Source organism: Pongo abelii, chromosome 5 (assembly GCF_028885655.2).
Source record: "Pongo abelii isolate AG06213 chromosome 5, NHGRI_mPonAbe1-v2.0_pri, whole genome shotgun sequence".
Lineage (NCBI taxonomy): Eukaryota > Metazoa > Chordata > Mammalia > Primates > Hominidae > Pongo > Pongo abelii.
In genome coordinates, this window is record NC_071990.2 from 155,922,852 (window position 1) to 155,947,673 (window position 24,822).

Consider the following 24,822-nt stretch of genomic DNA (forward strand, 5'->3'; position numbering starts at 1 on the left):
TGAGGTGAGGTGTTCACATTCAGCCCAGCCAACATGGTGAAACCCCGTCTCTACTAAAAATACAAAAAATATTAGCTGGTCATGGTGGTGGGCGTCTGTAATTTCAGCTACTTGGGAAGCTGAGGCAGGAGGTTAGCTTGAACCTGGGAGGTAAAGGTTGCAGTGAGCCGAGATCGTGCCACTGCACTCCAGTCTGGACAACAGAGTGGAACTCTGTCTTAAAAAAAAAAAAAAAAAAAAGATTCAAAACTCAATTCTAATGGGCACTCTCTTCTTTAAACATTATGTATGCATATGTGTGTTTATACGGAGTGAATATGTATTCATTCATATGTATATTATATATATGCAGCTTCTCTCTTGACAGGCTTCTTAATTACTGGATGCTGATTCTCAAAGAGAATATAAGGTATTCAAAGAATACAGACTAAGTCAACTTTCTGTACAATGCACAGTGCTTCCTTTGGATTCTCAATCAGCCTTACAAAAAAGTATAGTTTTGAAAAACTAATGTTAGGTCCCATCAGTTCCACTTTTAGATCTACAGACTGAGTATCCCTTATTTGAAATGCTTGGGGACTGGAAGTGCCTTATATTTCAGAATTTTTCTGACTTGGGGATATTTGCATATACAAACAAGTCAAGTATCCCAAATCTGAAAATCCAACACTCAATGAATACTCTCTTTGAGCATCATGTTGGTACTCAAAAACTTTCAGATTTTGGAACATTTTGGATTGGTTTTGGATTATGGATGCTCAACTGTATGCCCAAAGGAATTGAAAAAGGGTACTCAAATACATGTGCAGCCCTGTTCACAAAGCACTCACAACAGCCAAAAGATAGAAACAGCCCAAATGCCCATTAACAGATAAATGGATAAATTAATTGTGCTGTATCTATACAATGGGATATTATTCTGCCTTAGAAAAGAATAAAGCACTAATACATGCTACGTGGATGAATCTCGAAAACCTTGTGTTAAGTGAAAGAAACCAGACACAAAAGCTCATCTCTCATATGATTCAATTTATATGAAATATCCAGAAATGGAAATCCAGAGAGACAGAACACAGCTAATTGGTAGCTACCAGGGGCCCAGGCAGTAGGAAATAGGGAGCAACTGCTCAATGGGTAAGGGGTTTCCTTTTGGGGTTATGAAAATGTTCACAATCTAGATAGATGAGGAGGTTGCGCAACGTTGTGAATGTATTAAATGCCACTGAATTGCTCACTTTAAAGTAGCTAATGTTAGGTTGTATTATTTTCATCTCAATTTTAAGAATCTATGTTAGGCTAAGGCATTTTTATGTAAATTTCCATAATTGACTTAGAAAGAAAAAAACATCACTTAGACTCAGCATTTGTTTCTACTTCCTCCTCCCATTCATTTCTATATGTTCCAGAGAAACCGTAGAGACCAAAACTCCACCCATGTTGCTAAATCCCATCTACTGTTTTTAGTCCTCCCTTAATTGAACTCTAAGTGACACTGTAGCTGCTCCCTCCCTCTGGAGCCACCCTGCTGTTGTGGCCTTTTTGACAACACATTACTGCTGCTCCCCTTTTTCCTCTAACTATGCCTTCTTCTCTTTCAGGGGTCTTGTTCTCCTGTCTGTTTCTTAAATGTCAGAGTTCTCTAGAGGTCTGTCCACAGATTTATTCTCTTTTTGTTCCAAAACTCTCTATGGATGATCATACACACCCTCATGGCTTCATCTGTCATCACTGTACACACATATCCAAAACCCATACCTTATATCACCACTGTCCACATATATCCAAAATCCATATCTCAAACTGGGATTCAATCCTGGAGCTCCTGTCCCAGATTTCCAACCGCCTAGTAAGCCTATTCCCATAGGCCCCGCAAGAGTAACAAATCCAAAATCAAACTCATTATCTTACTCCATAAAATGCCTACTCCTTTCTCCTGTGTTCTCGACTTCAGTGAATAATATCACTTTCTAGCCAGTTGCCAAAACAGGACATCTGAGAGACATCCCAAACTCTTCCATTCCCTTCTTGGTGCCCATGCAGGTAAACTCAAAGTTGTATAGTTGCTGCATCTGCTCAGGTCTTCAATCCATCCATTACCTACTGCCTCCTTCAACTTACCCTTAATGTTTTGTTGAGTTACCGCAAAAGTCTCCTCAACTGTTCTCCTTCTCTATAATTCTGCTGTTTCATCAAATTTAGTGTCCAAATCACAGTCACAGTTACAGCAAGTGTTTACATCATGAACATTCTTCATGGCACTGTTCTGATTAAATACCCTGCATGGTGTCCAGCTGCCCTCGGGTCAAGTCTAAATGCCTCAGCAGAGGATGAAAGACCCTTTATAATCAAGCCCTGATTAGTTCCACAATTTCTTCTCTCCCCCTCCCCCATTCAGCCAAAGACAAACAGAAAAATCAAAAACAAAGAAAAAACAATACTTCTGGCCAGGCGCAGTGGCTCACGCCTGTAATCCCAGCACTTTGGGAGGCCAAGGTGGGTGGATCACCTGAGGTTAGGAGTTTGAGACTAGCCTGGCCAACATGGTGAAACTCCATCTCTACTAAAAATTACAAAAATTAGCCAGGTATGGTGGCGGATGCCTGTAATCCCAGCTACTTGGGAGGCTGAGGCTGAGGCAGGAGAATCACTTGAACCGGTGAGGCAGAGGTTGCGGTGAGCCAAGACCGCACCACTGCACTCCAGCCTGGGCGACAGAGCAAGATTCTGTCTCAAAACAAAAAAAAATCAAAAAATAAAATAATAAAAAAAGAAAAAACAATGGTTCCATGGAGCTGAATTAGAATCAGCACCCAATTTGTGGCATGACTAGTTTCTAGACAACTCATTTTCAGTACAATAAATCGATCTGAAATGATATAATACACAAATCAATCAACAAAAATGTAACATATCTATATACACTTTTAGTAATATTTTTATTCTTCTAAAAATAAAATTGGCCAGGCTCACTGGCTCACACCTGTAATCCCAGCACTTTTGGAGGCCAAGGTGGGAGGATCACTTGAGCCCAAGAGTTCAAGACCAGCCTGGGCAACATGGTGAAATCCCATCTCTGCAAAGGTATAAAAATTAGCCGAGCATGGTGGCACATGCCTGTATTCCCAGCTACTTGAGAGGCTGAGGTGGGAGAATCACCTGAGCCCGGAGGTCAAGGCTGTCATGGGTTGTGATCACAACACTGCACTCCAGCCTGGGTGACAGAGTTAAAATGTGTCTCCAAAAAAAATTAATTAATTAATTAATTTAATTTAATCAATGTAAAAAATAAATGGTAAATCTTCATTTGGGTGGATTCCTTTTCTGCATAAGTGAAACAGCTGAGATTTCCTTAAATAGGAGCCTAAATAAGTTTGGGTGAAAACATCTTAGTGTTTCCCCAGGAAATTATCACTTTATAAGCAGAAGCTTTTTTTTTTATTCTGAAGACAGTTGAGCTATATTCAAAATCACAGATAACTTGTGTCAAAAATGGTCCTTGCTTATTTGACTTGCAAAAAAAAAATGCCTCAAAAATGACAATCACAGAGGGCAAATCCTGAGAGAATGACAGTGTTCTTCTCTTCCTCCTCCTTTTCCTCCTCCTACGCTTCTCCAGATCCCCTGTTGCCTATTATATTAACTAAAATAACTTTGTTGAACGGGATCCTTCTTCTTCAATTCCTAACTTTCTAAAAAGTTTCCTGCAGGCAGCCAAGCAGGGTGGCTCACGCCTGTAATCCTAGTGCTTTGGGAGGCCGAGGCAGAAGGATCACTTGAGCTCAGGAGTTCAAGACCAGCCCAGACAACATAGGGAGACCTTGTCTCTATTTAAAAAAAAAAAAAAAAAAAAAAAAGTTTCCTCCAGGTTCTATACTGGTACCTGCAAGCTTCCCTCGAAATCCTGATGTAATAAAAAACTCGTTCTCCTGCCAGAGGTATCAAACCCACCCTTTGGCCATTGTGCAAACTTCTCTTTCCAAATCTAGTCTTAAATTCAGAAGAAACACATTCCTTTTCACTTTGTTTTATGATGTTCTATGATCTCAAACCTTTCTCCTCACAATTCAGCCCATCTACTTTTCCCAGCATCTCTGATTTTGTTCATCTCAGTGGAGTGTCACGTACAGTTGCTGTCATTAGGCAGCATTAAAAACATATTTCTATGAAAATGGCTGGTGTTACAACACTGGAGGGAAATGTAAAGGTTGCTGATCATCTCTTTGATCTCATGAAACACCTCTAGAGTATTTGTCTCCTTTAAACACTCTGCTCTTGGCCAGATGTGGTGCTCATGCCTGTAATCTCAAGTGCTTTGGGAGGCCAAGGCGGGAGGATGACTTGAGGCCAGAAGTTCAAGGCTGCAGTGAGCTGAGATGGCGCCACTTGCACTCCAGCCTGGGCTACAGAGTGAGACCCAGTCTCAAAACAAACAAACAAAAAAACAGAGTAAAGGGTTCCAGGGTGTGAGCAAGGCAGGTTGCCTCCTGCTCCCTGGCCCTATAATGCCCTTCCTACCTCATTCCCCTAGATAAGTTTCCAGGATTCAACTTAGCTGTGACCATTTCCAAAACTTTTTCCCTATTCCCTTAAGTCTGGACTAGGTGCCCCCCTGTCTGCCTCCAGCCCCAGGGGTGGCCCTCCCTTACAGGACCTCTCTTACTGTTTTTAATTATCTGGTTGTTTGTCTGCTTCTCCAATGGATTGTGAGTACCTTGAAGGAAATAACTGTGTTGTTCATACATATTATTTATAAGGTATGGAATAAATATATGTGAAATAAATAAACACATTTTATGAATGAATGAATGAACTATAATCTTTTTCCTCTGACAATAAAGTGTTAAAATGAGATGCAGAAGGCAGTGTGGAAAAGTTTGCCTTTTTTTTTTTTTTTTGAGATGGAGTCTCTCTCTGTTGCCCAGGCTGGAGTACAGTGGCGCCATCTCACCTCACTGCAAGCTCCGCCTCCTGGGTTCACGCCATTCTCTTGCCTCAGCCTCCCAAGTAGCTGGGACTACAGGCACCCACCACCACACCCGGCTCATTTTTTGTATTTTTTTTTTTTAGTAGAGATGGGGTTCACTGTGTTAGCCAGGATGGTCTCGATCTCCTGACCTCATGATTCGCCTGCCTTGGCCTTCCAATGTGCTGGGATTACAGGCGTGAGCCACCACACCCAGCAGTTTGGCAGTTTCTAAAAAAAGTAAGCATATAATTACCATACAACTGAGCAATTCTACTCCTAGGTGTCTACCCAAGAGGAATGGATGCAAATGCCCATGCAAAGGTTTGCATGCAAATCATTATAGAAGCATTACTCATAATAACCCAGAACTGGAAACAACCTAAATGTCCATCAACTACTAAATAGAGTATGACACAGCCATACGATGAAATGCTATTTAATCATGAAAAGGAGCAAACCACTGACACTTGCTGAAACATGGATGAACTCTGAAAACATTCTGCTAAGTGAAAGTGAAATACAAGCGATCAGTTATGACTGTGTGATTCCATTTCTATGAAGTGTCCAGAAAGGGCAAATCTATAGAGACAGAAAGCAGGACAGTAGTTGTCTATGGTTGGGGGTGAGAATTAACTGTAAGTGGGGATGAGGGATCTTATTGGTACAATACAAATTATTTAAAACTGATTTTTTATGAGGGTTGCATCACTTGGTAAATCTACCAAAAATGAATGAACTGCAAATTTGAATAGGGTGAACTTTACGATACATAAAACATACCTTAATAAAGCTGTTTTTAAAAACATGAGGTTCATCAGTTATAACAAATCTCCCATGCAGATGGGGATATTGATAATTGGGAGGTTGTGCATGAGTATGGGCAGGGATCATATGGGAAATATCTGTACCTTCCTCTTAATTTTGCTGTGAGCCTAAAACTGCTCTAAAAAAATAAAGACTTTTAGAAATTAACTAAAATAGGACATCAGATTTTAGAATTTAAATGCAAAAATAAGTGTTCATTGCCATGATAACATTTGCCCTTTTCGTACCACTAGTATTTTGGAAAATATACAAAATTACTTCTTAGGTACCTACACATGTCAGAAAAGCAGAAGGGCTGACCAGGAGAAATGAGAGTGACGTGTATTCCTGAGTCTAAGTAGGTCAAAGAAGAACAAGCCAGAAACAGACGAATGGTAATATAGGAAACTGTCATGTAGTTCCTGGTTAAAAAATGAAAAGTAATATTCTATCTCTATTTTCAATGAAACCATAGTTCCTTAATTCTAAAACCCGATTTCTTTACACTTCAATAATTCTGAAATCAGAAGTCACCTTAGAATCTATGTATATTTTCATTGCAACATCTTCTCCCCTAAAACCTGTTATTAAATAAATTATAGGTCTTAAATAGAATCTTGAATTCAAGAAAAAAAAAATTAGCTAAAAAAAATTTCTTTGTACTTTTGTGTTTTTAAGTGAATATAGCATTGAATTTCTTGAAATTACCTTAAGCATATTTAATGAGGTTACCCAATGACTATCTGAATCAGGTGAAGCTGCAAAAGTCTCCATTTCTCCATATATATCTATTGTTTTCTCAGTTACTCCCCAAAACCGCCAGGGCACTGGAAACAGATGAGGTCTAAACTCTGAGCTGAGCTGAGCTGCCCATTCTCATGCCACCTTAGAACAGTTGTCTCTAGATTCTCACACTACACACAGACTCATGACCACTAGAGAAATCTGAATTATATTTTTTAAAATAGAAAGTAAAAGTAAAAGGAGATTGAAGAAAAGTTAGGATAAAATTCACTATAAAAGTTCTAGTTCTATGGAGAAACAGTCATTCTCAAACATTGCTGGTGGTAATGCAAAATGGAACTCAACAGAAGGAAACTGGATAATAATCAGCAAAAATGCACTCGCCCATTGACCCAGAAATTCCACTTCTAGGATCTGTCCTAACTATACCTTGGAGAATATGTGGAATGACATGTGCATTGCAGCATTGTTTGTATTTACAAAGGATTGCAAAGAATGCAAATGTCTGTCATCAGGCAACAGTTGAATACACTATGGTATCCACACACAGTGAATAACTATGAAAAACGCCATACGACGCATAGAGCAATCTCTAGGACATAGTGAGAGAAAAAGTAAGGTGCAGTACTATATATTTAATATGCTAATTTTGTGTAAGAGAGGAGGAAGGGATTTGACTCAATATACACCCTTGCTGTATTTGTGAAAAGAAACATGGAAAAATAAACCAAAAACAAATAGAAAAGAGGGAAGAAAGAGGATAGAGAACAGAGATGTGAAGGAGACTGACTTGGTTGTAACTTGTTACAGTTTTGACTTTGGAATCGGGTACATGATTGATTTTTTAAATCAAAAACAAACACGAAAAAGAAAAGCAATTCTCGAAATTAAAAACAAATAGAAACAAACCTAATTGAATGTAAACATGGTGACATAGCCCCACACAAATAATCATTGCTCTGAAAGACCTCAGAACTTTGACTATACATACTTCATGGCATATAGGCTAAGTAAGGACTCTTCGTAGTGACATGTTATTATCATTTTTACATAGTCTTGGTAGGTTTTTTTCCTTTCTTCCCCTCTAAAATTGGACAGAATCTAAAGCTCCCCTCCTTCTCTCCATACAATAGCGTCCACGGCATTGCAACTCATCTCCCCTTCCTTTCAGAAAAGGAAATACGAAGATTAGCACACCAACACAATCCACATTCTGCAACTATCACAGAGAGCTGCACGTATTAGCATCGGGCTGTGACAAGCACTGCACCAAAAGAAAGAAAAAATGTCTGTGTTTTATTTTCTTCCAGATATCAGAAGCAGGCCTGGTAGGGGGTGTGCTTGGAATCCTTTTAAGAAATACAATAATCTTGAGTAACATCTAATAAGACCTAGCATTTATTGAGCGCTAACCATATGCCAGTGAGGTAGTACTATGATCACAGCCTTAAGAGGAAAATTAATCCCATGCCAAGTGCCAGAACCTAGAACGCCAAGCTAGCCTGGCATTATACCATGGGAACCATCATGTGGTATTATTAAAGTGACAGGACTCAGACCAGGACCCAGCAACCAGCTGACTAATTCTAAAGACAAGACTGAAGAAATTCTTCAGAGCTAAAATAGGCTCAGGAACTGAAATGGGAGGAGGAGAGAATCTGCAGTCAACACATGGCACAGAAAAAAACAACCCTGGAGTTGGAATTAATGTCTCGATGTAAGCCACGTACTCTGACACCCCAGGCAGCGTACTTAACCTCTCTGAGTCACTGTCCTCACAGTGAATAAGCAGCTATAACCAGCTTCTCCAGACTAAATGGAAATTAACATAGATGTGTGTAATAATGTAAAATTTGTTAAAGCTATAAAGAAATCCAAGAATTTATTATTATTAGTTCCTAGGAAAGCAGGAAAAGGGGTGAAAACAAAAGAGAATAAATGACCCAGAAATTAATGTAGAATAAGCTTTTTTTTTTTTTTTTTTTTTTTTTTTTAAGATGGAGTCTTACTCTTGTCACCCAGGCTGGAGCACAGTGGTGCGATCTCATCTCACTGCAACCTCTGCCTCCCAGGTTCAAGTGATTCTTCTGCCTCAGACTCCCAAGCAGCTGGGGTTACAGTCACGTGCCGCCACGCCCAGCTAATTTTTGTATTTTTAATAGAGACAGGGTTTCACTATATTGGCCAGACTGGTCTCAAACACCTGGCCTCAAGTGATCTGCCTGCCTCAGCCTCCCAAAGTGCAAAATAAGCTTTTTGACTGAGTGCATTGTAAGCTGAGCCCTCCGACTAGCTGTTTCTGTGTCTCAGCTCTCCTCTCTTTTCTTTGCATCAGATTAATGGTTGAAAAAAACATTTTAGATTATTTGGAGAATAATAATACTAGTAAACTTACTATATTCTTCATGTATTATTTGGGGTATTTTTACTAAAATATTGTTGCATTTGGGTTTAGCTAACATTACCCTATGAATATAACTAGATTTAGATCCAGAGAGACTTTTTTCTTACAAACACCTAGAAATAGATATTCTACATAGACAACATTTGGTAAATGTTTTTGGCTAGAAAAAAGGCCCAATTTCCTACAGAACCCAGAGATTCTTGGCATTGATTATAAAAACAGATGGAAAGAATTGATTACACTAATGAGGATGGTTCTGGGGATACTGAGGCTCCAACAGGGGGAAGAGGGGAGGGTTCTGCAGTAAGGAGATCACTTACTTTCAGTGACCCTGACACATGCCCTGTCCTTACCACCTAGGGCACACTGGCAAGACTTCCTGCCACCAGCACCTGCATCTCACTGTGGGAAAGCTTCTCTGGCTGCCCTATTCCACTCTTTCACCTGTGCAGAGGTCCTCGGGGAACACTGCTCCTGGGACGAGCTCTCAACCAGCAACGAATGGGTCTTGGGGCAGAAATGCCCCCAGCTAGACCGGACGCCATGGCTCACATCAGTAATCCCAGCACTTTGAGAGGCCAAAGCAGAAGGATCTCTTGAGGCTAGGAGTTCGAGACCAGCCTGAGCAACATAGTGAGACATCTCTCTAAAAAACATACAAAAATTAGCGAAGCACAACTATGTGCACCTGTGGCCTCAATTATGCAGGAAGCTGAGGCAGGAAGATTGCTTGAGCCCAGGAGTTTGAGGTTGTGGTAAGCTATGATCACGCCACTGGATGACAGTGAGACCCCATCTCTAAAAAAAGAAAAATACATAAATAAACAAATCAATATCCCAGTTCCTTTTTCCCTTAGTGTGAAAACTCTGGGGTACATGTTTTTCACAGGCTCCCAGGGTTCCCCAGAAGGGTGAAGTTTTGGTTACCCACAGTCACACCCTGCTTGCTAAGGAGAACCTTATTAACTAACTTTTCTACCCTCTCACTTCCCTATTCCCTTTCCAAGTATCTCCTGTATCACTTCTCAAGTAAACTGCTAGCACCCAAATCCTCTTCTCAAGAATCTGCTTCTGGGAAACCTAAACCAGGATGCTATTCCCCTTGCAGAAAACATTCCCTCCCATGAACAGCCCAACTGCTCAGCACAACAATCCCTCCTTACTATTCCCTCCTAAAAGTCAACCAAGGATATGGCTCTGTCACTATCACATTACGTCATATTTAGGTGGTGACCAAGAAGTGGTTGTCATCCTGTTCTATGATTTGTAAGTCACCTCTCCTAGCTAGCCACTCACAATCTTTCATTCTCTCCTTATGGAGAAAGAGGGAAAACGCTCTGAAGTAAGGAGACCACTTGGAGCAAAATCATATTTTAAGTGAAATTAAGTTACTAGTGAACTTTCAGGTAGTCTGACATATAAAGATAGTAATTACCTTCTGAAATGTAATTTTCAAAAATGATTAAGATGGAAACCTCAAATTTAAAAGAATTTTGTGTGATTGTCCTCTGCCGTGTAAAATCCTTAGCTTCTGCTCAGTCTCATCTCTGCCCTATTCTTTTGGAAGCTTTAAAACCCCAAATGTGCTATTGTTTTCACATATATGGGCTGGTCTCTGCAGCAGCGTAGTCAAAAAAAGAAAGAAAACAATACATATGAAGGAAAGGTTTTAAATGAGTCGGAATAAATTTGATAAAATCTCACCATTACAGACTAAATTTTATCTCTTGCTATCTAATTCATCTACCATCCATGGTTATTGCATGAGTTGGGAGAAGAATAGATAAAGGAGCACCATTTAAGAAAATTCAAAATCAGGTGCATTCTCTTTGAATATTAGAGATTCAGAAGTAATAGGCCGGGCATGGTGGCTCACACCTGTAATCCCAGCACTTTGGGAGGCCAAGGCGGGCAGATCACCTGAGGTCAGGAGTTTGAGACCAGCCTGGCCAACATGGCAAAAACCCGTCTCTACTAAAAATACAAAAAATTAGCCGGGCGTGGTGGCGGGTGCCTGTAATCCCAGCTACTCGAGAGGCTGAGGCAGGAGAATCACTTGAACTCGGGAGGCAGAGGTCGCAGTCAGCTGAGATCGCGCCATTGCACTTCAGCCTGGGCGGCAAGAGCAAAACTCCGTCAAAAAAAAAAAAGTAGCGAAGACAAAGTTAAGTCTTTTAAAATCACAGTCAGTACAACACGTAATCTTGCCTTCATGCAATGTGAAGTTATCAAATGCTTCAGGAACTTTCAAATCTCTTCAAGCTGTTTTCATGAGTTTCGTCTGTACTATTAAAATACACCACCACCACCACCACTAAGAAAATCCGGTTCAAAAATGGCAAAAGACATTTCTCCAAGAAGATATGGAAATGGCCAATAAACACATGTGAAAGTTGCTCAAGGTCACTAGTCATAGGAAAAGGCAAATCAAAGCCACTATGTGATGGTACCTCACACCCATTAGGATGGTGACTGTAGATAATTAATTAATTAAGTGACAAGCACTGGTGAGGATGTAGAGAAACTGAAACCCTTGTGTTCCAGTTCTATGGTTGGGAATGTAAAATAGCGTAGCCGCTATGCAAAATAGCATGGTAGCTCCTCAAAAACAATTAAGACAGAACTACCATATGATCCAGCAATTCCACCTCTAGGTATAAAACCAAGAGAATTGAAAGCAGGGTCTCATCTCTATTGTGAATATTGGCATTATTCACAATAGCCAAAAGGTAGAAGCGACCCAAGTGTCTGTCAACAAATATGAGTGAATAAACAAAATGTGGTACACACATCAATGGGATAAGATTCAGCTTAAAAAGGAAGACAGTTCTGAGACCTGCTACCACATGGATGAACCTTGAAGACATTATGCTAAGTAAAATAGGCCAGTCACAAAAGGATAAATACTGTATGATTCCACTTACAGGAGGGAACTACAGTAGTCAAGTTCATAGATACAGAGAGTAGAATGGTGGTTGCCAGGGACTGGGAGGAGAAGGAATGGAGACTTATTATTTAATAGGTACAGAGTCTCAGTTTTGCAAGATGAAAAGAGTTCTGGAGATGGATGATGCTGACGGTTACACAGTGATAAGAACTTATGTAATGCCACTCAGCTGTACCCTTAAAAATGGCTAAGATGGTAAACTTCATTAAAAAAAAATTAATTTTAAAGCTACTACTCTGAAATTGTTATTTGTCAGTAAAGAATGAAAATGCATTTGCCACGGTAAGTTTTACAAGATTCAAGGTGTGAAAATATCAGTGGCTGACGTGCTGTTAATGAGCACCATCTCTTTCACAGGTAACAGACATCTATTCATGCTTCTGAACAGACAGACATAGAGGCGAGGCCCAGAGATGGTGGGTGGTTTGCCTAGACTGTCAAGGAGCCTCAGCATCAGTGTAGAATCAGGGTAGAATTAAAATTGGGTGCATTCTCTTTCAAGGGAATGTAGAGATTCTACATTGTGAGCCCAGGGTTATCTTCCCCTGCAGTGTGCCTTTTCCTTGCGTCTTTTTCAAAGACATTGTTTCAAACATGTTTCCCTAAATTCTGACTCCTTACAGAAATATTCAATATTTGTTTAAACTTTCCTCTCTATGGTTTCCTTTTGAAATCTTCTTGAAACATGCTCTATGGAAGATTAAACACAGCAGCACAGTGACAGATGAGTCTATCAGTTAGCTTGTCTGTAGAAGCAGCAGCTGGAACCTGACCCTTAAAAGAGCTTGCTCCAGCCAGATGATAAATCTTCAAATAAAGACTTCTCAGGAAAATCCTCAAACCTAATGAAAAGTTCAGCTCATCCCATGGGCCACTTGGCACTCTGTTGCTTGGAAAATGTGCCCACACCCTCACCATTAACTCGTGTGTTAACTGAACTCTTCCTCCAGGGTGGAAAACTCTGTATTGAGAAGTACTCAATGTCTTCTAGTCCATTCCCATCTTGTAGCTTAAAATCATCCTTTACACGGGGTCGGTAGGTGTATTTTTGGACTTTCTTACACAGGACAGGTCATAGTCACTGAGAGAAACCATTCCTGGTGTCTGAAAATTCCTAGCACAATTCCTCTGCATCCGAAAATCTCAATATTTAGGCAAACACATTGCTTTTGTTTGTATACATTCCTTTGATTTTTTAAATATTGCTTTTAGCTGCATTCAGTCTTCTCAAAGTAGCTTTAAATAATATAGTGTTGTCGGTCAACATTTGCTTGCAAGAAAATAGATGCATAGAGATTTGCATCACTGACTTAGAGCTACAAGACCTCATAATAAAGTACAGGACTAGAATCCAGGTGCCATTTGTCCCTTATACCATGCTGCCGAAATCCACCTTATTGCTGGCTTGCTTCAAGAATGATCAAATTATATACACACACATATACATACGTATGTTTATACACATGCATATCTATATTTATGTTAATATTTATACACATACATACCTACATATGTGTCAATATTTATACATTTAGGCACTATAAATATCAATTCAATATATATCAATTTATATTTAAGTTAGTGTGTGTGCACTTATGTACTCTATTTCCTGTTAACGATTTTAAACGATTTTAGGATAAAAGCCATTTTTGATTTTACATTCTATGCATTGGCAAATCAACTATCATATATTCATATATAATTCTTACAGCCATCAGAAATGATGTTGTGGATATACATGTATCAACATGGAAATATGTTTCTATGTATTACTTAGTGAGAAAATCAAGTGACAACAGCATCATGCATAATATTATTTTATTTTTGTAAAACATAGAAACAAATGCTTGGAAACACATACAACAAAAGGTGGTAGGAACCTGTATGATTTTTCTTTTTTTTTTTTTATAGATGGAGTTTTGCTCTTGTTGCCCAGGCTGGAGTGCAACGGCGCTGTCTCGGCTCACTGTAACCTCTACCTCCCGGGTTCCAGTGATTCTCCTGCCTCACTCTCCCCAGTAGCTGGAATTACAGGCGTGCACCACCATACTGGGCTACTTCTGTATATATATATTTTTTAATATAGATGGGGTTTCTCCATGTTGGTCAGGCTGGTCTCAAACTCCCGACCTCAGGTGATCCACCTGCCTTGGCCTCCCAAAGTGCTGGGATCACAGGCGTGAGCCACTACATCGGCCAAGCCTGTATGATCTTAATTCATTTATTTCTCTCTGTCTGTTTGCTTCCATGTCTGTCTTCTTTTTTTATTTCGCTTACTTTTATTTTCAAATTTTTCCTATGAGCACATACTACTGTATAACCTTTTTTACAATTTTTATTTTAATTTTTAGTTGTTTTTTAAGAGATGGGGTCTCACCATGTTGACCAAACTAGTCTCAAACTCCTGGCCTCAAGTGATCCTCCCGTCTCAGCTTCCCAAAGTGCTGGGATTACAGGCATGAGCCACCATGCCTGGCCCTATTGTATAATCTTTTAAAGCATTTTTCAGTTACTTTAAATTTCCAAAAAGCAAAAAGTTGGATTCTATATTGTTGTTTTTAAAAAAAAAAAAAAAAAGAAGAAGTTGTGGAAACACCAACAAAAGTACTATGAGTGCACTGTCCACCAGAGAAAAGAGGGAGGCGGCTGTGTCCCCTGAGTGGGCGTTTCACTGCTGTGAGCTAAGAAGACTGTCCTCTAAAATACCCCAACCATGGCATTCACTCTGGCAATGTCCAAGCGTATCACTGCCTTCTGAGAACAAGACAAAAGAAACCAACATTTCCTGGCTCTCAGTGTTCCACAGTTAATTTTGAAAAGTTTGGAAAGAATTTAAAGGAAAATAATATTGGCAACATGAGCAATTGTTCCCACATTACATGGAGTTAGCAACAAGAAGTTATTGAGAACTGCCCATCCCAACTACAGATACTGTGGCCATAAAGCTATGACAGGGGAACCATTATTTTAGAAATACATTCGAGGATCTGCAAAGGAAAATAATTGTTAGAACACAATGATACATTATAGGCAATAAATAAACTAAATGCCCATTTAAAAATTCATTTCCACGCATGTGCAATTAGAATGTCAGAAGTAACAGAATTCAAGAAAGTCCTCAATCATTCTAACATTTAGGTTTCCAAATGTTAATTAAGCAAGCATTTTTACCCCTTTGATACATGAGTCATTGTCTTGTGGTAAACCGGTCACCTATAGCTGCTGAAATGTCATGTTTTGCCCTGTCCAGACATGTCAACATTCCACCTTCTCGTTCTCCTTTCTAATACAAATTCTAGGAACCCATATGTTGGCCAAAAGTTCATCAATTTCATATGGTTAATTTGAATTGTCTTCACTGAAGAAACTTTTTTTTTTTTTTTTTGAGACGCAGTCTCGCTCTGTCACCCAGGCTGGAGCGCAGTGATGTGATCTCGGCTAACTGCAACCTCCGCCTCCCATGTTCAAGCAATTCTCTTGCCTCAGTCTCCCATGTAGGTGGGACTACAGGCATAGCCACCACGCTTGGCTAATTTTTATATTTTTAGTAGACGGGGGTTTCACCATGTTGGCCAGGCTGATCTTGAACTCCTGACCTTCAGTGATCTGCCCACCTCAGCCACCCAAAGTGCTGGGACTACAGGCATGAGCCACCTCACCCAACCTTGAAGAAACATTTCAAAACATTGGAATTTTGTTTGGGATATGCTCAGAGGCTGGTTCTTGGCTAAGACAATAAATATAGAGTTCAAATAAATTAAAAGCCCATAATTCTCATTTTGGTAGAAGTCTGGGAACACATCAGTGTTCAATAATAATGCTCAATTTAATTAGTTGATTCATACAACTAATAGATAATTAAGTAATGTAATAATTAAGCAATTCCTTCAAAAAATACTGGTACATGCTCTGTACCTGCCAACTTCTAGGATATAGAGACACAGTTTAAATCAGACAAGTAAAGAATACGTCCTCTGCTGCTTATGTTGTAGCTGGGGGAGAAAGAATATAAGCTATGACTAATGTATTCATAACCCCTTTCCTATAAAATTTTTTGAATCTATTGTAAACTCACTCAGACATTTTCCAAAATGTATGCTAATCTATGCCTATTGATGAAAAGTAGAAGACTTAATGTCACTTTCCCAGGGAAAATTAATGTGTTCTTTATTTTTCTTGAGCTGAAAAAAAAGGTACTCTATATTTACTGAAACTTTCAGAATAGTTGTCTCATGAAAAGAGAAAATTTTGACTTTCAAGTAACATTTTCTACATGGGTAAATTCTGCCCAATGTAAAAAGTGATTAGATCTTCACTATAGAGATTCTCATAAAACTGATTTCAAGAAATATGCCTTCCAAAGATAAGATCCTCTGAAATTCACATGAAGTGCGCATGCAGCTAGAGATGGAACACATCTCATGCAGACAGTTACTTCAATCCCCAAACATGCAAAACTTTCACCATTCAGAAAGTAAAGGAGAAACACAATCACAATTGCACAGACACATTGGATTCTCAAAGAACTTTAAAGTCTCTGTAATACATACTAAACCAGATATTAACCTACAAACCTCTTCAGTTTGTCTAAAGTTTTTATGGAATAGATAGTTGGGCCTGGGTGCAGAGGCTCATGCCTGTAATCCCAGCACTTTGGGAGGCTGAGGCAGGCAGATCATGAGGTCAAGAGATCGAGACCATCCTGGCCAACATGGTGAAACCCTGTCTCTACCAAAAATACAAAACTTAGCTGGGCATGGTGGTGCACGCCTGTAATCCCAGCTACTCAGGAGGCTGAGGCAGGAGAATCACTTGAATCCGGGAGGCGGAGGTTGCAGTGAGCCAAGATTGCGCCACTGCACTTCAGCCTAGCAACAAAGTGAGACTCTGTCTCAAAAAAAAAAAAAAAAAGAGAGAGAGAGAGAGAGAAACAGATAGTTGAATGATTCATTTTTTCTAGTCAAGGCCCAGGGGCCTCAAGGCTTCCTTGAACTGGTGATGCAATGGCACAAATGGTGTCAATAAATGAAAACTAAAAAACACAAGTATCTAGTAATTTTATACAAAGAAACAATGTACAAAACTAAAATACACCAAAAAAAAGTAAGCGACGGTGAATCTAAATGAAATTCCACCCTTCTTAGTCACGAACTCTTTGTCCCTCAATTTTCATATTATTTTCCCAGTCTCCCCAGGCTCTAAAACTTGGAATCAGGCTTATTTTAGCCTCAAATTTTTTGTGTCTTATATCCAAGCACTCTTCATACCTTGCCCCTTTTTATTTGCATAGTGTGCCCTAAATTCTCACTGTTGGCACTCTAGTCCAGGAGCTCATGTCTGAATGCCTGCATTTTCTCACCATCTCCTAACTGGCCTTCTGGCAGCTCCCTCACTCTCCAAAACATCCAATTTATTGCTGCTAGGTTCATATTTTTCACATGCCAATTTCACGAGCTCACCTTCCGGCTCAAGAATAGGCAGTGGCTCCCTACTGCCTGCTGGATCAAATCCACGTTCCTACACTATCACTACGTGTCTCAGTCCCCCATTCACTGGCCCTAAGTCACCTCTAAATGGAGAAGCCATGCAGCCTGGGGAAAAGAGCCTGGCTTTGTCGTTGGGAAACCTTTGTTTTAAATCCAAGCTCTGCTATTTACTCCTTATGAGACTTTGAGCAAGTTACTTAAATTCCCTGAGCTTCAGTAAACTCCCTTGAAAAATGGGAATAATAAAATCTATCTTGCTCGGCTATTATGAGAATTCAGTATAATCGCTAACACAATGGATTGGCACAGCTCGTTTATATTTTCATTCCTTTGTTCACATTAGTCCCCAGAATGCGCATCTCCCACCTCTACTTCTCAAAGATCCTAATAATGTGTTAGCAAAATGGGAGCAGCTGTGCAGGACCTAATCAGAACCTTGGGGCCTTTCTAGCAAATTCAGATTGCTGCTTTTCCCATATCTGTTTTTAAGAATAGAGGTGGAAATCCTTTCCTGGAAAATTATTTTCTGTCAAAATCAGTCCTTACACACGACTCCATTTCTCGAAATTCCCATGGGCAATGTAAATGCCAAAGATTCTTAATTCTTATTTATATATGAAATCAAGAACTATTAATTGAGAGCCTATTAACTGTCAGACACGGAGTAAGTTGCTGAAGATATACCCATGATCTTGTCCTACAGAAATGATCAATTATGGAAAACAGCAAGCCTGACAAGCAAGTACCCAAAAAAGAGGACAAGTATGATAGTATGAAAAGTATAGGCCAGGCAAGGTGGCTCACACCTGTAATCCCAGCACTTTGGAAGGCCAAGGCAGGTGGATCACTTGATGTCAGGAGTCTGAGACCAGTCTGGCCAAGGTGGTGAAACCTTGTCTCTACTAAAAACACAAAAATTAGCCGGGCATGGTGGCGCACGCCTGTAATCCCAGCTACTCAAGGAGGCTGAGGCATGAGAATCGCTTGAACCTGGGAGGCAGAGGTTGCAGTGAGCCGAGATAACACCATTGTACACCAGCCTGGTCAAAAGAGCAAGACTCCATCTCAAAAAAAGGAAAGAAAAGAAAAGAAAAGTATAGGCCGCTCAGGGAGCAGAGAGAGGAAGCCAAATTTAGGTCAGGGGAGAAGGTACGTGCCTCTAGAAAAAGGCTATTTAAGCTAAAATTTGACCTATAAGGAGGGATAAGTTTGATGGAATTGGATAGGAGAAAGACTTCAGGGCATGGAGACAGAGTTTTCTGAGCAGAGAAACAGCATATGCGAAGGCTTAGAGAGAGCCAGCCCACGTGCTAACAGGAATTGAAAGAAGTGCCATCTTTAAATGGGTAGGGCTGACAAGTGTGAGGAAGTAAGAAAGGTTACCAGTTAAGGTGATTCCCACAAGCCAGGAAGTGAACTGGTACTTTCTCGTAAGGCCAAGGGAAAACAAAACTGTGGATTTTAAATCCAAGATTTTACCAGCCTGGATTTCTACGGCTGTTAAACTTGCATATGGTTTTGTGGGACTTGGCGAGTAATCTTGTGTGCTGCGTCACACTAAGCACATAATATGTGGTGTGAAAAATGGCAGATGAGCCTCTGGACTTGACCTTCCTCAATGAATTCTAGGTAGTACAGTTTGAAGTAGCAACGTGTGGTGAAAGAAAAAGGTAGACTACGCATCAGGTAACTGGGTAACAACAGCGTAAAACAGAAGAGAGGTGAGGCTGGTCTTCCCAGGCAGTGTCAGGCGATGACGGAGAGAGAAAAGCAAAGGGATTCAATGACAATGAGATCACATGTAATTTCAAAGGAGAATTGCCCTAAATTTCATTTCTAGAGCTGTTCTCTCAGAACCCCGTTGAAGGCAGAAAACAGGGTGGTCTTAATTTTATCATGTATCCTGGCCCGAGAGGGAGTCAGATTGGTATGCTGTAAGTCATGGGCTTAGGAGTCCAAGGGACCTGAATGTGAATCTGTTTTTTTCCATTTACTCCTGTGTGACTTGGGACAATTGACGCAATCTCTCTGCACTTCAGTCTATCCCACTTTCAAAATGTGGAGACAATTACTACCTCTCAGGGTGATTTTGAGGAGTAAATGAGAGCATATATGCAAGGTACCTTGAATCATCTGTCCCTTGGCCTAGAGTAGACACGAAGTAACAGGTGGCTCTTCCTGAGATGCTATGGACTCTGCTACCTCTCAGCATTAGGCTATTGAGGAAGTGTAGGGATGGGGCTGGTCGTAACCCAAGGTAGAAGTAGAATTCTGCTCTTAGGTGCTTAGGCTTAGGTGCTTTGAGAGCGACTTTGTTGAATCTGAATTTTACTTTTAAGTGGCAGAAAGTAAATAAAGCTTCTTGGCTTGACAGGACATGCTTGGGTCTTATTTCACAGTTGGTGTCCACACAGACAAGAGGAATATCACTGCTAATTAAGCATTCATTGAGTAGCCCTTTTTCCCCCACAATTAACATATAATTAAGATTCGGGGTGTGTGTGTGTGTGTGTGTGTGTGTGTGGTGGAGAGGAAGAGAGAGGGAGAATTCCTCTACATACCATTAGCTTTATAACCATTAGTTTGCATACCATTAGTTTAATCCTATAGTTCCCCAGCCATATAACGGCAAGCTTATTCTCCATTCAATGCTGCTAACCTAACTGTATTCAAGTACATGCTTTGCAACCTGAATATTGCTTTCTGTGTTGCCATGAAAGCCAGCCAGGGCAGGAATGCGTGAATGTATCTAAGGCTCTATCCCTTTCCTCTTTCTAGCCTAGTCTGTCAACACTGCTGCTCCTTGTGGAAGCATGAAGTTCCTAATGCCTAAAATAGGTAACTCGTTTCTCCTCTAAGAGAATCATAAGCTGAATGAGCTGATGAGGCCAAGCCAGCCCAATCTGGAAGCCTGTGTGGTTCAGAAGGACTTCCTTTAAATTCCATAAAGACAGGGACAGCAGCCAGAACATATTTGCTAAATAATTTGATTCCCTGAGAAGATGAACGTCCTGCTTCTATCCGAGCTTTATTACTTCCCGCAGACATGCCAAGCTCCATCAGCATCCAATCTTTCCAACAGCCTCTGGAAATGCCCTGACCACTATTGAAAGGTAAATCAGTAGGTTCTGTCATGTTATAAAAGATGTAGAGGACTATCGCTTGCCACAACTACCCCAAAACGAGGGCCTGAAATAATATGAAACAAGAAGGAGACATTTATATTAACCTTAGTTCCCCTTAAGAAGGAAGCTGTATTTGTTTAGGAAAACTCTCTTACAATAGAAGGCAAGACCGCAGACCCAGGTTGCCTTAATTTGGGTAAAACCATACATGCTAGACAAGATGAAGAATGTATTCAGGAGGGGAGAAGAAAAGAGAGAAAAAGGATGCCAGTGGAAAACTGCACACTCTGCCAGTGACTTTTTGTGAATCCCTTAAAACTTTGATAAAGTTGTTATAACTCACCAAATGCTTGAAAAAAAAATGTATTTTTACGGAACCCAAAGAGGAGCTTTGTGCCACATTTTTCATGAGGTGAAGCTTGAGCAGTAAGTTTGGGGGCAGAGGAGCAAAGAGGAGAGTGCTTACTCCCAGCACTGGAATTGGATTTGGGTCCGGTTGAACCAAATCTTTAATGAACAGCTGCCCAGGGGTATGTGAGTAACAAAAATTGATTAGTGGCCAGTGAATGTAAATTTATCAACTAAAAATTTGGCCCACAAACAATATGCAGTACTTATTTTGCATTTATAAAGTTACATGATATACAGCTCTGTTGCTTGAATGACACGCATGCCCATGTCATTTCACAAGAAGAATGTCACATAAAAAGAACTTTCCTGGCTTATAAGCAACTCCTAAGTACTTTTCCCTTAATTGACTAAAGGCCCTCCAGTGCTGATCTTCACATTACTACAAAGGGACTCACACTCTCCTGAGAGCAGCAATCAAACCTCACCGGGTTTGTGGAGAGCATTCCTCCTTGGAAATGTCTCCTCATTTGACATTCAACAACATCGTCATTTTCAACATGATTCAGGTCATGAAAGACCAGGACACTTTCTAACAATAACTTTATTTCCAGCCATTTTCAAAAGAAAACTAGCCTGGGAAGCAGACCACAACAGTGTACTGACTTTTTAAGGAATAAACTAGGCAACTATCTTTTCAAATGTTGTCTAAGCACGACCAGTTTAACACCCTCACAGAGCACACCAGGGGACAAGAGGTGACAGTTGCCAACGCAAAGCTAGCATAGGGGTTAGCGATTCCAAACCAACCCATCTGATAAAGAAGGTCAGGGGGAAAGAAGGGGAAGAAGAAAGTAAAGGAGGAGAAATTGAAAAAGCTTCTCTGAACTGAATCAATTGACACCCTTGTAGGTCGTGAAGCTGAGTCTCCTTTTAGTAGAGAGACCTTAACTATGTAAAGGTGCCATGTTAAGTGATGCCCACATAAATCCTGAAACTATTAGAATCCCTCGTGGAATAGTAACATTAATAACAGAACTTAAAAGTCTCCTTTAGCAAGGATGTAAATGTCGACACTCCCTTCCTCCCCAACCAGAGTAGTCAAACAGGATGGGTTTCTTCTCCATAAAACACAATAGCATAACCTACGTATCTACTGGACCAGAAATGGCTTCTATAACTTATTTGTTTATTTACTCCTTTCCAATTCCCTGAAATCAAAATGAACTTTCCCATAGGGATCACCTGATCCCTTTAACGTATCCCTCATTAAAACGGCTGAGAACAGGAGGAAGAAAGCAGACTCACCATTTGATTGCTATACCAGTACAGTGACGACCCCTTCAGTATCACCCAGAACTTTTTCCATTTGTTGCTTAGGAAACTTCCCTTTTCCTTTTTCTTATACAGCCACCCTTGGCAGTCAGCATGGCCCAGATCTTTACACGATATCCTCCTCCGACTCATCATGAGAAAACCTGCAATGATTACATGAAGAGGTAGATAATGTATTACCCTGATTTGGTAGGTAAAGTATTATCCTGATTTATGTGACAGAGTGAAAGGCAACTTTTAATTGTTAAACCCCCGGGGAGTTGGATTTTTCCCCAAGATTTATGCAAAGCCTATGCAAAACCAATGCAAAAAAAAAAAAAAAAAAAAGCCATGTGTCTGTTTTATTTTTAAACATTCGTTTGATGCTTAGAAGGTATAAGATACAGCCAAAGAAACAGTGCAGCGGGACTAATATGCAAGTATTAGTCTAAGAATAGTATTCACCAAGAATAAGTTGAAAATAATTAAAATCGTATGGCTGGCAGGCGTATCAGTGCAGTAACATAGCTCCTCTCAACAATAACAGCTGTAGTTATGCAATAGATGTTGAAGGGTTAATGCCCACCTCAAAACACAGCTACTTCCCGACTCACTGCCAGTTTTTCTAAGCTCTTTCGACATACCACGAGGGATTAATCCAAATGAACAGCATGCCATCATTTCTTAAAATCGATTCAACAATAACCAAAAATTAATCTGCCGTCCACCTCCTCTTACTAGCATTAAGACAGACAAAAATCTGATCCCAAGGAAGGCACCCCGGAGAAAAGCCACACTCAACACACACAAAAAAGGAGATAAAGAAACAAAAGAGACCTAATTACCTTGAGTTTTCCTCCTCGGCTTCTGACGCAAGGGAACCTGCTGAAAATGCAGGAAGGAAAGAAAAGAGGAAATTTCTGATTGTGTTGTAACATTTGTAAAGAGAGAAGGAGGGAGGAGGTGGCAGTGTTTATGAGCAGGATGGAATCTAAAAAAAACTCTCCAGGCAGAGCTTAACGGGGAGCTACTAGCTGAGGCACAAAATGTGCTAATTAGAATCAATATACATTGAGCTGAACCTGAAAAAAAAAAAAGTCACAGAGCATTTATCACTGATGTTTCCTGTTCCCACCCACAAGCCGCTCTCACTACTACTTTAGTTATGATAGCACAGTGTTCACGGAAGTTTTAAAAATCAAAAAATATTTCCCCTTTTGTGTTTTTGTGAGAGAAGGAAAAATATATCTGCTTCTTTTGCAATTTCTAAATAACAATGATTATTCAGATAAACCTGGAAGATAATTGTTACAATCTCAAAATATTAGAGTCACTTGACTATTCAGTTCATAGTCCTGCTACCACATAGGGTTACACCTAAACCACATGAATTAAATATCCCAGAAAATGAATTTCCACAACCTCTTTTAGTGAGAGTTCAGTAGCAATCAACCCTCCTTATCAGGAAATTCTTATTTACAGATAAATTAAAGTTTGTTATTCTGTCTTTAAATATCTCTGAATATTTCTCACGTTTTATGGAAGATAAATTAGTTACCACCTACTATTCTGTACTAGCTCTTCAAATCTTCAAATCAGACGTAAGACAATATATATGAAATATACATTTTTTCCACAATACATTTTAAACAGACTAACAGCAAAAATAAAAAATATTTTCAAGTGCTTTCAAATGTGTGTGTGTGTGTGTGTGTGTGTGTGTGTGTGTAGAAAGAGAGAAAAAAAATTTTGCTTAAAGAAGTTTTATTTGTTTTTTCTTTACAAATATCTAAGCTGAATTGATTTAAATTTGAAAGACACCCTTTTCCGTTAACAAGTAGAGAACTCGGGAAAAAAAAGCATAAAAATGAAAAGCAGTTCCAAAATTTGGTATGTAATCTTAGTACAGTATTTTATAATGTTTTCTAGAGGTTCCTGGCTTATATTCTACATATCTAACTATTGATCTCATAGCTATTATATATGGTTCTACTATATGTTTGAAGAAGGGACATGACATAGTGAAAACAGGAGAAGGTCTTTAAATCCAGAGGCCTGGAACCAATTCCTGGCTATTATAATTAGTAGCTGTGTTGCCCAAGAAAATAGCACTCTCTGAATCTGCTTCTTCATTTATAAAATGAAGCTATTGATAGTAATTCTAATCCTATAGGCCTTACAAAGATTTGACAAGACTAATTTGTGAAAATCCTCTGAGAACTAAACAACATTCCTTTACGTGAGTATATGTAATATAGTATTATATCATTGAGATAAACAAATACTTTATATCTAATAAACAGAAAAAATCATAATTTTTATAAGTATGATTTATGTTTCCTTCAGCAATTATAACGAAGCTAAAGTGTTGAAATTATATTTCCTGGGAAATAGAGATCCTAAGAAATACTGCACTGACATTTCATCTGACAAATGTTAGAGTAAAATTTATCCCCCAAAAAATTAATCATCCATAAAGATGGCAGTAATTGCCTTAAATTTTAAGCAAAGATAGACATGTTATAATCATGGCATGTTACTAAAATTCAGGCAAGTTATCATGAAAAGGACCTAGTCTCAGCCTCACTTCACAAATATCTCCCACACTGACCTGTCTTGTGTTCTAAAGTTCCTATCATTCCCTCAAATCGTCTCCTGGGACTTTTTTTGATATGCCAATTCTC

The 24,822-nt window shown here is 39.6% G+C and overlaps 1 protein-coding gene across 2 annotated transcripts in view; it reads right to left on the minus strand.

Moving 5' to 3' along the window:
* IPCEF1 (interaction protein for cytohesin exchange factors 1) overlaps positions 1 to 24,822 on the minus strand; it is a 209,206-nt gene that overhangs the window by 70,182 nt on the left and 114,202 nt on the right. Inside the window, exons 4-5 of one of the 2 annotated variants that reach the window (XM_024248653.3) lie at positions 22,984 to 23,020; positions 22,133 to 22,302 (exon numbers count right to left, since the gene is read on the minus strand). In XM_024248653.3, coding sequence (XP_024104421.3) covers positions 22,133 to 22,302; positions 22,984 to 23,020 — 207 coding nt within the window. Of the gene's footprint in view, positions 1 to 22,132; positions 22,303 to 22,983; positions 23,024 to 24,822 lie in introns of both variants that reach the window. The other variant, XM_024248652.3, reaches the window with a different exon arrangement.